The sequence below is a fragment of the Thalassophryne amazonica genome, chromosome 17 (assembly GCF_902500255.1).
Source record: "Thalassophryne amazonica chromosome 17, fThaAma1.1, whole genome shotgun sequence".
NCBI lineage: Eukaryota > Metazoa > Chordata > Actinopteri > Batrachoidiformes > Batrachoididae > Thalassophryne > Thalassophryne amazonica.
The window spans coordinates 692,879-706,975 of record NC_047119.1 but is presented as its reverse complement, the minus strand read 5'-3'; the positions used below and the strand labels follow the sequence as shown (position 1 = coordinate 706,975).

At 43.3% G+C, this 14,097-nt stretch overlaps 1 protein-coding gene across 1 annotated transcript in view; it reads right to left on the bottom strand.

The window, feature by feature from the left end:
• Nucleotides 1-14,097, bottom strand: part of gnsb (glucosamine (N-acetyl)-6-sulfatase (Sanfilippo disease IIID), b) — a 70,859-nt gene that overhangs the window by 13,683 nt on the left and 43,079 nt on the right. Inside the window, exons 4-5 of the mRNA XM_034192171.1 lie at nt 4,303-4,368; nt 4,120-4,218 (exon numbers count right to left, since the gene is read on the bottom strand). Coding sequence (XP_034048062.1) covers nt 4,120-4,218; nt 4,303-4,368 — 165 coding nt within the window. The remainder of the gene's footprint in view (nt 1-4,119; nt 4,219-4,302; nt 4,369-14,097) is intronic.

Below are 14,097 nucleotides of genomic sequence, written 5' to 3'. Positions count from 1 at the left end.
GTGGGAGTGAGGCACTTCCAGGGGCAAACAAATAGAGACAAACAAATAACATGGACAAAACTAACTTCTACTGGATGTCCACCGGCAAGCAAATTAACCAGTATATGACAAAAAGGGCTACAAATGTGCAACCACCGGGGAAGCTCTCAATCTGACATCCACTCAAAGTTTTGAGCATGCAGAAAACTTTCTGACAGACTCATCGGACTACAGTTAACAAGAAGGCATTTAATGAATGAGAAAAAGATTTGTACAGGACAAAAATGGAGATGAACGGATGTGAAAACTTCACATCAGTTATTCATACATTTCCTCATGTCACATGTGACTTCATGCACATCAATCACTAAGAAGAAAAAAAAAATGTATGGTCAATCTGTCAGGAGTAGGTAGTTCTCAAAAACTCAATGCAAGAAAGAGATTAGTGAGGAAAGCCAACAAGGCACCCATGACAAGTTATGGGCTTCTGTAGCTGTGATTAGAGAAAATGCACGTGGAGCAATTTTCACCTTGTTGCACAACCGGTTAGAACTTCATGGAGTGGAACAGACAGGGACTTTCATGCAACAGATAAAATCCAGGCCCTGGCCAAAGGAGTCTTAGATCCACATCCGCTTTGAGTAACAGAATCTGGAGATAAGCAGCAGCACCAATGGGCCTCAGGGCCTATACAGGACTTCTTTATGTCACTCCACCATGAAAGTGTGTAACTGATGATACAACAAACAAAAGCTGAAATATGCAGTTTCTCCCACCACAGCAACAGAAGCCTGTAACTCTGTCAGCTATCAGAAATTCTTAGTGACTTCCCTCACTAGTGTCCATAAAACTGCCATAAATCCTGAATACAGTTGTATGCAAAAATTTGGGCCCCCCTGACAATTCTCATGATTTTCCTTTATAAATCATTGGTTGTCTGGATCAGAAATTTCAGTTAAATATATTACATAACAGACAAACACACTGATATTTGAGAAGTGAAATGAAGTTTCTAGTATTTACAGAAAGTGTGCAATAATGTTTTAAACAAAATTAGGCAGGTGCATCGATTTGGGCTCCCTTGTCATTTTATTGATTTGAATACATTTAGCACTAATTATTGAAACAAAATTGATTTGGTATGCTCAGTGACCCTTGACCTCCTTACACAGGTGAATCCAATCATGAGAAAAGGTATTTAAGGTGGCCATTTGCACATGTTTCCCCTCTTTGCATGTCTTCTAATGAGTGGCAACATGGGAGCCTCTAAACAACTCTCAAATGACCTGAAAACAAAGATTGTTCAACATCATGGTTTAGGGAAAGGATACAAAAAGCTATCTCAGAGATTTCAGCTGTCAGTTTCCACCGTGAGGAACCAGGGCTGTGAAATGAAAATTGTGAAATCCGAGGAAAATTCGCAGGGGGTAGATTGTAGAATATTTAAAAAAAATCAGGGTAAAATAAATAACATACCTAATAATAAAAAGCCACATATTCTTGTGTAAATTCCTGTAAATCCACTCAAAGCCACAGTCTTTTTTCCCATGAAAAAAGTCTACATTAATAAAAACTAATTTACATTGTTGCGTAAATTCATGTTGCCTAAATTCATTCAAAGCCACAATGTCTTTTTTTCCAATCAAAGAAAGTCTAGATTAATGAAAGAAAAAAAGGCGCATAATCTTTTCTGAAATCCTGTTTGAACAGCACAATGTTTATTTTCCAGAGAAAAAAAATTCTTACCAGTTCGCTTCTCCCCGTTTATCTTTCAGGTGTGTTGATGAAGCCAGCGACGAGTCCACGGATTCTTGTCCTTATCAGACTTTTTCAAAATGTCTTTCTCACCATCTTCTCTCTGTCTGATGTCGCTCCGTGACAGACATGCTGCAAAAATTCTTCTTTTAAAAACTTGAAAGTTCTAAAAGTTTGCGATGTCCACATGCTACGTTCAGCTAGCTTCGCACAGGAGCCACACAGCGTCACCGCAGCAACCAACCAGTCCCGCTTTATGACAGCTGTCGTAACAGCCAGGCTTTGAGTGGCATTTATTTTCCTTGAAACTCCGCGGATCCGAGGAAACTGATTTGTATCTGTAACACACAGATCAGTGTCCACAGACTTATAAAACTTGCACGATGTCATAAAAAGAGAGAATGCTTTGCGATAAACATTTTAAAAACTCAGTAACAATCACAATTAAAGAGTACAACACTGACACTCCCGCACCCCTCTCCATGATGAAATCTGCGGAATTCCACGGATCCGCTGAGTTTTCACAGCCCTGGGAACATAGTGAGGAAATGGAAGACCACAGGCACAGTACTAGTTAAGGTCCGAAGTGGCAGGCCAAGAAAAATCTCAGATAAGCTAAAGTGAAGGATAAGCTAAAGTGAACAGTCATAATCAACCCACAGAGCTGCTCCAAAGACCTACAACATGATCTTGCTGCAGATAGCATCTCTGTGCATCGTTCAACTATACAGAGCACAAAGAGATGCTGTAATACAGAGGAAGCCTTTTTCTGCGTACACGCCACAAACAGAGTTGCTTGAGGTATGCTAAAGCACATTTGGACAAGCCAGCTTCATTTTGGAATAATGTGCTGTGGACTGATGAAACTAAAATTGAGTTATTTGGACATAACAAGGGGCAGTATGTATGGCTGAAAAAGAACACAGCATTCCAACAAAAATACTTAATACCTACAGTAAAATCTGGAGGTGGTTCCATCATGCTGTGGGGCTGTGTGGCCAATGCAGGTACTGGGAATCTTGTTAAAGTTGAGGGTCACATGGATTCCAGTCTATCAGCAGATTCTTGAGAACAATGTTCAAGAAACCGTGACAAAGCTGAAGTTGCGTCGGGGCTGGATCTTTCAACAAGACAACAACCCTAAACACTGCTCAAAATCTACTAAGGCATTCATGCAGAGGAACAAGTACAATGTTCTGGAATGACCATCTCAGTCCCCAGACCTGAATATTACTGAAAATCTGTGGTGTGATTTTAAGTGGGCTGTCCATGCTCAGAAACCAACAAACCTGAGATGTTTTGTAAATACCCTTTCTCATGATTGGATTCACCTGTTTAAGGAGGTCAAGGGTCAGTGAGCTTACCAAATAAATTTTGTTTCAATAATTAGTGCTAAATGTATGCAAATCAATAAAATGACAAGGGAGCCCAAATCTATGCACCTGCCTAATTTTGTTTAAAGAATTATTGCACACTTTCTGAAAATACTATAAACTTCATTTCACTTCTCAAATATCATTGTGTTTGTCTGCTATATGATATATTTAACTAAAATTGCTGATCCAAACAACCAATGATTTATAAAGGAAAATCATGGAAATCATCAGGGGGGCACAAATTTTACATACAACTGTAGTTAATGTGATTTTTTTTTTATGTTTACTGAATTAAAGTTAAAAGGCTACACTACAAGCACATCTTAATTATTTTATTTCATTTCAGTTTTATTGTTGTGGTGCACAGAAGCAAAACTACAAATACTGTGTCACTGTCCAACAACTTATTCACTGGAGTTATGTCATGCTTCTCAAAAATCTTATGATGGTGCAAACAAACAGCCTGTAAAAAATAATTAAGACAGTTTAAAATTACATTAAAAGAGTGCAACACATTCAAGATGAAACAAAACATTTAAGATGGAATTCTGTTGGGTTAACTGTCACATTGACCATTTTGTTATTCACCATTTGTTGTCTTTGTGGAATAATGCTTTGGACTGCAAACAATTCTGTTTTTCTTAATCTGAAAAGGTCTATTGTATACTTTGTTTTAATAACTTTGTTTGGAATTTGATTTATTTATTTTAATGTGGAAAATTCTGATTTTATCTTTTACTGACAAAATAGTTAAGATAAACATCCAGAAACACATTGATAAAGAAACACTGAACACTGTCAGACTTGCTGTAAGTTTAGCTCTTGATCATGGTACAATAAAGTTAAAAATAAATAATCCAAATAAGAATATCATTGTACAGGATTTTTTGGCTGTGGTCCCCTATTTTTTAATCAATGTCCAAATATATATGGGCTTGAATGTGTTTGCAATCACATTATCAGATCAGACACAAGTGTCCAAAGTAAGAATGAGAGAAAAATCACTTACAATGATGTCTGTGAGGTAGTCTTTTTCATAAATGTCTCCATGCTGCTCTTCTTGACCGTTGACTGACAGTGTGTAGTTGTAGTACTGAGAGTTTCCCACCTGGACCCAACAAAGCACAAAGTGTAGTGGCACAAGTACCTGATAAGTTTAAGTTTTTGATGTGATCTGTTGTCTGGGACTGACCAGAGCATTCCACTGATCCCACCCAGCTGGAACATGACCGACACCACCTGCATCCTTCACACCATACTGATGGAAGAAGAAATGATTTGGTTATAGGATCATTGATATTCCCCTGATCATCAACTAATCGACTGCTGCAGCAGCTATGAAAACACCAGGTCAAAAAGCCATGAAATTCTGAACCACAAAAAGGACTGTATAGTAAAAAAATAAAAATGGTAACTTTGAGTTTGGAAGTTTTTCAACAAGGTGCATGTAAATCTACGAACTCTGCTATCCACTGACATAATAAAAGGCGAGGGGAGAGACCCCCAAAACAAATTCCAGGCGTAAGCTCTAAATCCACATCTCATTTATCTCAGAAGACCAAACCAGAGTGACACTACGATGAAAAATTACAGTGGCTTGCAAAAGTATTTAGTCCCTTGGTATTTCATGCATTTTATTTATGCCAGTTCAAATATAAAAAGTAAATCAGGCTTCTCAATATAAAACTTTCTAAAATGATCTTCCTTAAACTCAAAGTCAAACTAAAGCTCTACAACTTCATATAAATTAATTAAAAATATAAAAGCCAAGATGATGGGTTGCCTAAGTAATTGGTCACTTTGGTATAAAACCTGTAAATAATCAGTTTTACTGCCAATTTTCTTCAGACAAGTCAGGGGATGGATACATGAACATTTCCAAGTCACTGAATATGGACTTTATTTACATCCGTTATGAAGAAATATAAACAGTATGACACTATGGCAGGGGTGGCCAAGTTCGGTCCTGGAGAGCCACCTTCCTGACACTCTTAGTTGTCTGCCTGCTCCAACACACCTGAATCCAATGAAAGGCTCATTAAAAGTCTGCTAACGAGTCTAACGAGGCAAGAGTTTAGGTAAGAAACCACACAGATGCACATGAATCACAGAACCTTCTTCCTTTGTGACAGAGGTTTGAAACATTTAGTCTTACTCAAAATAACTCAAATTCTGTGTACACTTTTTGACTACTTGCCCAACAGCCCTGATCAATGCTCCATTGAGCAGATAGTCAAATGCTTTGTGATATCAGCTTTCAGTCAACACAGAAGGACCTGATCAGGTTTTGTGGATAAGACATACAAGAACTTGCAGTTCATGATACTGAGATAAGAGTAGAGATATTTTGGTGATATCTGATCAGTGTTAAATGTGACAGCTGCAGTTCTTCTGTCAATTGCCACACTGAGCACATGTCAAAACAAAGAGAGAAGGAGGTGACCTTTGCTCTTCACCAACAGTGTGCATGTGATCACCACCTCACTGTCAAACAGATTTGTGTTAAGATCTTTTTAGGGCGCCAACATTTCTTCATTCAAACAAGTAGATGTTGAGTATTATTCTATTGATTTTTTTGTTTTGTTAAACAGGGTAAATGTTCCCTGTGGGGCAGAACCCACGACATGACAACAAGCCCCTGAAACATATTGATCGACTGACAGTACAATCTTCATTTTGGTATTGAATTATTCCTAATATACAAAACCATTTCTCTTCTGCATTATAGTCACTGGAAGTTAAAACACAGATATTCAGCCATGATGGTTGAAATCATTTCTCTCAGTGGTGCATTTTGTTGTTCTGTTACTAAAGAACACAGTAAGGGGTCCTTTCATTGGCTCAACAGGAATTCAAAGCCATTTTCAGGAATAACATTCAGCTGAAGCAAGGACAAGTTTGAAGTCTGAGTAATTTCAGACAAAAACCTGCTCTGTCGTCTCAGTGGTTAGACCCCATTAAAAACAGTTTATCGTTCCTGCCCGCAGGCCAAAATTGGCCTGCATCATTTTTTTATTTTTACTTTGGTGAATTTTATTCACAGCAGTACAGCTGGTGTAAGAACCAGCACGTCCACTAGGTGGCAAGTGTGCTTTGGCCAAAGTTTACAGAGCTAGACCTGAAACCTACTGCTCGTCACTGACAACCATAGATGCGAAGATGATGCCGTTTATCATGATACAAATTGTCGACAAAGCCAATAAGCTGAAGCCACGGTACGGAGTGAGTGTTCGACCTGAGGCGACCATGAGCCATACTTGGAGCCAGTATGCAAATGGTACGCTGGACAACGGAGGTAGCTTAAACGCCAAGTACAGCCGTTGCAAGGTGAAGTTTTCCCCACCCCCCATTCTGACTCATTAGTGCCAAAAAGCACTTGTGCTCAGTAGTCCGGCCCCTTGGTCCGCCCCGCAAGGTCCCCCCCGGAGGATACATCTGGCATTATGTACATATTTTTGTGGATTTTAATCAAATACTATTGCAGAGCTGTGAGGCTGGATGTCTTAGTTCTAAATCGTTTGTTTTCTGTTTGTAAGAAAAATAAATAAAAAAAATCCGCCTGCCTTTATCACTTTTTTCTGATGTCAAGGATTATATAATTTTATTTATTTATTTATTTTTATTTTTTTTTTAAACACAGCCTTATTAAAACCTGAACAGGATGAGTTTTACAGTTTAGGACAGTATCTGGCGCACACACACACACTTCTATGGATCGATGCTGTGCACAGCCCAGTTAATCTGATAACAGCTAATTAGCAAAGATAACTTTTTCTTTAGCAGATTTGCTTTTTGGATAACTTTGAAAACCATTAGGTGACCAGTAAGCTTACGATAAATTAGTTCAGCTTGAATTTGTGTGTGTGTGTGTGTGTGTGCGCGCGTGTGGCGCCGTTGCATCATACAGACCGACCCCATAAGCAAAATCAACATCACCTCAATGAGCATTTCCTCGAGAAGACGGAGGAGCAGGAGCTCAAGGCAGAGTAACAGCATTACTGTACATTCTGGATTATGTCACTTTTTATTTTTACTAGTTTTGGAGGTTCTGCAACTTGCACTCCAAAGTGACTTGCATGTCATAAAATAGGGGTGTAATGGGGTGTACATACACACGTATGGTACATTTTTCATAAAGTGGAAACACATGATTCAAAGATTTTTACTTTAGATTAAGGTTTGGCTGAGTAGTGTTTTCAGATTATTACAAAATGTTTATTTTTCTTGAGTTCTTGTGAACTATATGTTTAAAAAATAAATATATATAATGCAATGCTAAAATACCCTTGGCTGTATGAACATTGTTGTCTTTACAACCCCTGGCAAAAATTATGGAATCACCGGCCTCGGAGGATGTTCATTCAGTTGTTTAATTTTGTAGAAAAAAAAAAGCAGATCACAGACATGACACAAAACTAAAGTCATTTCAAATGGCAACTTTATAACAAAACAAATGAGGAACGAATGGGAGGAAACTGGAGTCAACGTCTGTGACCGAACTGTAAGAAACCGCCTAAAGGAAATGGGATTTACATACAGAAAAGCTAAACGAAAGTCATCATTAACACCTAAACAGAAAAAAACAAGGTTACATTGGGCTAAGGAAAAGCAATCGTGGACTGTGGATGACTGGATAAAAGTCATATTCAGTGATGAATCTCGAATCTGCATTGGGAAAGGTGATGATGCTGGAACTTTTGTTTGGTGCCGTTCCAATGAGATTTCTAAAGATGACTGCCTGAAGAGAACATGTAAATTTCCACAGTCATTGATGATATGGGGCTGCATGTCAGGTAAAGGCACTGGGGAGATGGCTGTCATTACATCATCAATAAATGCACAAGTTTACATTGATATTTTGGACAATTGAAAGGATGTTTGGGGATGATGAAATAATTTTTCAAGATGATAATACATCTTGCCATAGAGCAAAAACTGTGAAAACATTCCTTGCAAAAAGACACATAGGGTCAATGTCATGGTCTGCAAATAGTGCGGATCTTAATCCAATTGAAAATCTTTGGTGGAAGTTGAAGAAAATGGTCCATGACAAGGCTCCAACCTGCAAAGCTGATCTGGCAACAGCAATCAGAGAAAGTTGGAGCCAGATTGATGAAGAGTACTGTTTGTCACTCATTAAGTCCATGCCTCAGAGACTTCAAGCTGTTAGAAAAGCCAGAGGTGGTGCAACAAAATACTAGTGATGTGTTGGAGCGTTCTTTTGTTTTTCATGATTCCATAATTTTTTCCTCAGAATTGAGTGATTCCATATTTTTTTCCCCTCTGCTTGGTCTAACCTCCATGACCAGTAAAAGATCAAGGACCGTGATGTCGCCTGGTATGGCGGAGCCGGGGTCCCACCCTGGAGCCAGGCCTGGGGTTGGGGCTCGTGCGCGAGCACCTGATGGTTGGGCCTTAGCCCATGGGGCCCGGCCGGGCTCAGCCCGAAAGAGTGACGTGGGCCCACCCTCCTGTGGGTTCACCACCTGCAGAGGGGGCCATGGGGGTCGGGTGTAGAGAGGATTGGGTGGCGGTCAAGGGCAGGTGGCCCGGTCCATGCTCACAGCCCCTGGCTGTTGGAACTTGGAATGTCACCTCGCTGGGGGGGGAAGGAGCCTGAGCTTGTGCGGGAGGTTGAGAGATACCGACTAGAGATAGTCGGGCTCACCTCCACGCACAGCTTGGGCTCTGGTACCCAACTCCTGGAGAGGGGCTGGACGCTTCATTTTTCTGGCGTCGCCCACGGGGAGAGGCGGAGAGCTGGGGTCGCATTGCTTATTGCTCCCCAGCTCAGTCGCCAAGTGTTGGAGTTCACTCCAGTGAACGAGAGGGTCGCGTCCCTACGCCTTAGGGTCGGGGACAGGTCTCTCACCGTTGTCTCGGCCTACGGGCCGAGCAGCAGTGCAGAGTACCCGACCTTCCTGGAGTCCCTGGGAGGGGTACTAGATAGCGCTCTGACTGGGGACTCCATTGTTCTCCTGGGGGATTTCAACGCCCACGTGGGCGGCGACAGTGAGACCTGGAGGGGGGTGATTGGGAAGCACGGCCTCCCCGATCTGAACCCGAATGGTGTTCAGTTGTTGGACTTCTGTGCTAGTCACAGTTTGTCCATCACAAACACCATGTTCGAGCACAAGGGTGTCCATAAGTGCACGTGGCACCAGGACACCCTCAGCCGGAGGTCGATGATCGACTTTGTAGTCGTATCATCTGACCTTCGGCCACGTGTCTCGGACACTCGAGTGAAGAGAGGGGCAGAGCTGTCGACTGATCACCACCTGGTGGTGAGTTGGATCCACTGGGAGGGTAGGAAGCCAGTAAGACCTGGCAGGCCCAAATGTATCATGAGGGTCTGCTGGGAATGACTGGCGGAACCTTCTGTCAGCAAGGTCTTCAACTCCCACCTCTGGAAGAGCTTCTCCCAGATCCCGGGGGAGGTTGGAGACATGGAGTCCGAGTGGACCATGTTCTCCACCTCCACTGTCGATGCGGCTGCTCGTAGCTGTGGTCGCAAGGTCTCTGGTGCCTGTTGCGGCGGCACCGAACCCGGTGGTGGACACCGGAAGTAAGGGATGCCATCAAGCTGAAGAAGGAGTCCTACTTATCTTTGTTGGTAGGTGGGACCCCAGAGGCAGCTGACAGGTACTGGCAGGCCAAGCGTGCCGCAGCCCGTGCGGTCGCAGAGGCAAAAACTCGGGTCTGGGAGGAGTTCGGGGAGGCTATGGAGGAGGTCTATCGGTTGGCCTCGAAGAGATTCTGGCAAACCGTCCGACGCCTCAGGAGGCAGAAGCAGCTCTCCACCAGCACTGTTTACGGTGCGGGCGGGGAGCTGTTGACCTTGACTGGGGATGTTGTCAGGCGGTGAAAGGAGTACTTCGAGGATCTCCTCAATCCCATCGTCACGTCTTCCGAAGAGGAAGCAGAGACTGGGGACTCGGAGGCGGACTCATCCATTACCCAGGCTGAAGTCACAGAGGTGGTTAGAAAGCTCCTCTGTGGCAAGGCTCCTGGGGTGGATGAAATCTGTCCTGAGTACCTTAAGTCTCTGGATGTTGTGGGGCTGTCTTGGCTGACACGCCTCTGCAACATCGCGTGGTGATCAGGGACGTGGTCCCTCTGTTTAAGAAGGGGGACCGGAGGGTGTGTTCCAACTATAGGGGGATCACACTCCTCAGCCTCCCCGGTAAGGTCTATTCCAGAGTACTGGAGAGGAGAATTCGAGCGATGGTTGAACCTCGGATTCAGGAGGAGCAGTGTGGTTTTCGTCCTGGTCGCGGCACACTGGATCAGCTCTACACGCTCCATCGGGTGCTCGAGGGTTCATGGGAGTTTGCCCAACCAGTCCACATGTGTTTTGTGGATCTGGATAAGGCATTCGACCGTGTCCCTCGGCGCACCCTGTGGGGAGTGCTCCGGGAGTACGGGGTCTGGGGTCCTTTGCTAAGGGCTATCCGGTCCCTGTACGACCGCAGCAGGAGCTTGGTTTGCATTGCGGGTAGTAAGTCAAACATGTTTCCAGTGCACGTTGGCCTCCGCCAGGGCTGCCCTTTGTCACCGGTTCTGTTCATTATTTTTATGGACAGAATTTCTAGGTGCAGCCAGGGTGTAGAGGGGGTCTGGTTTGGGAACCACAGAATCTCGTCTCTGCTGTTTGCGGACGATGTGGCTCTGTTGGCTTCGTCAAATCAGGACCTTCAGCGTGCACTGGGGCAGTTTGCAGCCGAGTGTGAAGCGTCCGGGATGAAAATCAGCACCTCCAAATCCGAGGCCATGGTTCTCGACCAGAAAAAGGTGCTTTGCCCTCTTCAGGTCGGTGGAGTGTCCTTGCCTCAAGTGGAGGAGTTTAAGTATCTCGGGGTCTTGTTCACGAGTGAGGGACGGATGGAGCGTGAGATCGATAGACGGATCGGTGCAGTATCTGCAGTGATGTGGTCGCTGTATTGGACCGTCGTGGTGAAGAGAGAGCTGAGTAGGGGGGCAAAGCTCTCGATTTACCGATCGATCTATGTTCCGATTCTCACCTATGGTTATGAGATTCGGCTCATGACCGAAAGAACGAGATTGCGAGTACAAGCGGCCGAGATGAGTTTCCTCCGCAGGGTGGCTGGGTGCTCCCTTAGAGATAGGGTGAGGAGCTCGGTCACTCGGGAGGAGCTCGGAGCCAAGCTGCTGCTCCTCCATGTCGAAAGGAGTCAGTTGAGGTGGCTCGGGCATCTTTTCCGGATGCCCCCTGGACGCCTCGCTGGAGAGGTGTTCCGGGCACGTCCCACTGGGAGGAGGCCCCGGGGAAGACCCAGGACACGCTGGAGGGATTACATCTCTCGGCTGGCTTGGGAACGCCTTGGGGTTCCCCCGGAGGAGCTGTGTGTGGATCGGGAGGTCTGGGCGGCTTTGCTTGAGCTGCTGCCCCCGCGACCCAACTCCGGATAAAGCGGAAGAAAATGGATGGATGGATGGATGGATGCTTGATCTAAAAAAGTAACCATTACTGACTGCCACAATTTTTTTTCCTGATTTCTTAAAGCCCGAAAGTTGCCATTTGAAATGACTTTAGTTTTGTGTCATGTCTGTGATCTGCTTTTTTTCTACAAAATTAAACAAGTGAATGAACATCCTCCGAGGCCGGTGATTCCATAATTTTTGCCAGGGGTTGTATAATTTACAGTTGTTTTTACTATCCCAGTGCAAAGTATACACACACACACACGAGCTGCAGCTATCGATTATTTTAGTAATCAAGTATTCTGGTGATTAATCATGTAATCAGATAAAAAGTACTTTTGCATTTTTAATCATCATCAATAGTCCAGGGCTCTCCCTAAGCAATGGAAAAATGTCACTGCACCAAAGTCTTGACATTTTGCTGAAATGACGATGGGATGTGGCTTTGTTTTGTTTTTTAACCAAGTTTTTTTTTTTTTTTTTTTTTTTTTTTTTTTTTTTTTTTTTTTTTTTAAGGTTGGGGAACTGGGTCCCTGCCTGATTTTTTTTTCTAAATCCCTCAAAACTTTGGTTGTTTTGGTACTAAAAGCTGCTTTTTAAATTCTTCTCTCTGTAGGTCTGCGACACCACATTAGGACAGGCGAGGGAACGATTCTCCTTCACCAATCATCTCATCAGAGCCACTTTGTTGCAGGGAGACTGGTTTACACAGGACCACACCACATTTCCCGAAGAAGCCCTCAGCAGCACCTGGAAGGCCTACCTGATGCTCAACGGAAGCAAGCTGAAGACAGAGCATGGAGTTGTTCAAGGCCTGCTGTGGTGCTGTGGACCTTTTCCAGCTGTTCATGGAAAATAACCTTGGAGAGGTCTTTTCAGAGACTGTTACTCTCCTAAAGATCCTCATCACCACACCCATGACCACTGCAGAAGCTGAGAGGTGCTTCTCCAGCTTAAAAAGCATCAAAACGTTTCTCAGAAACACCATGACCCAGGACAGGCTGAATACTCTGTCCATGCTGTCAACAGAAAAGAAACTGCTGACAGGCAGCAATAAAGTAGGTTGTGTTGTGATTCTGATTTGTCTTTAGTTTGTTCTTTTGTCTCTCCTGTATGAAGTGCTCCCCCCCCGCCCCCCATCCAAAGGTGCACCCCCCACTTTAACATTTTTAGCACCAGCTGCCACTAAGATATATAATGATATATTTGTTATTTAAATTAATCATTAACATCCTACTGTCTTTCTTACAATTTGCACGTGTTTAATAAAGCCCCTTAATCAAACAAACGATATTTACGTTTATGAGCTTTTGACAAGCGCAGACGTTAGCTTTGAGTTAGCATGCACACTGACGTCCACAAAATGTCTTGTAAATGACAACATGTTAGCAGGTTACAAAAACAGCGTTTTCAGTTTTAGATGCGTTTATTTCTCACTAGCCTTTACAGAATATATGAGAAACACAAATGAAGCAGTTTCACAGAGACCTGCCACTGACATCACTGTGCCACTCTACTCTGATTGGCTCTCACCCCCGCCACTCAAAACAAAAATGAAACAGAATGCGACTTTTTTAACCTCTTGAAATAGGTCAAGGTTAGCCATCTTTGAACTTGTTCAAGTTCAGTGTCCCAAGAATGTTCCCTGTGAATTTGAAGACTCTGGCATGAATAGGACTGGACTTATACTGAGCACAGACGGACGGACGCAAAGTCTTTGCAATACCCAATGGCCATATTTGATGGCCTCAAGTAATAAATGTAACTTAAGGCCCAGTCACACGGCACTTAAAGGGTGATGAGGCCCTGACGAAACAAGAAACCTGGACTTTCGTTGACTGTCGTTGGCATTGTTTAACCTTCACGCAGCTTCGTTCCTGCAGCTGGAACTTCATCAGGATTTTTAAACTGTTGAAAAATTTGAACGAAGGGCAAAGAAAACCTCAATTCATCTGTTTCATTTTGCTGTCGTTCTTGACGTTTTTTAATCATTTGTTTAGTTTTAACGTTTAGTTGTAAGGTTATTGTTTAATTTGACTTTGGAGCAGCTGAATGTTTTTACACAGTGCAGAAGCCGGTTTGTGAGTGCTGAGGCTGCTGCTTCATGTACCGTCAGAAATTACAGGGCAAACTCAGCCTGCTTGCTTGGATTTTTTTTTTTCCCCCCATCGGTGTGGGGGTCAGCTTCAGTGGGCTGAGGCACCTTACATAGGCCAGAATTAATTTTTGTGTGGATAGAATTAATTATTTTGCCACAAGCAACTGTTGAATTTGAAACAACAAAAAAAGTTGTGTAATTTCCGACGGTACTTGAATGCAGCATTAGCAGCAGCAGCAACTGCTCCGTGCGCTTATTATTTTGTGTTAAATATAACAATCTGAGTGTAGGAATGATAATCCAGTCCTTCTGTACATGTGGCAACAGGTAGATGAATCAAAATGATGATATAAAGATCTGTTCTGGAAGGAAGAATTCACGTTGTGGATCAGTGATCAGCTGGTGGAAAAACCGCACGTGAGTCAATGCGCGCGTTCACACGCACTG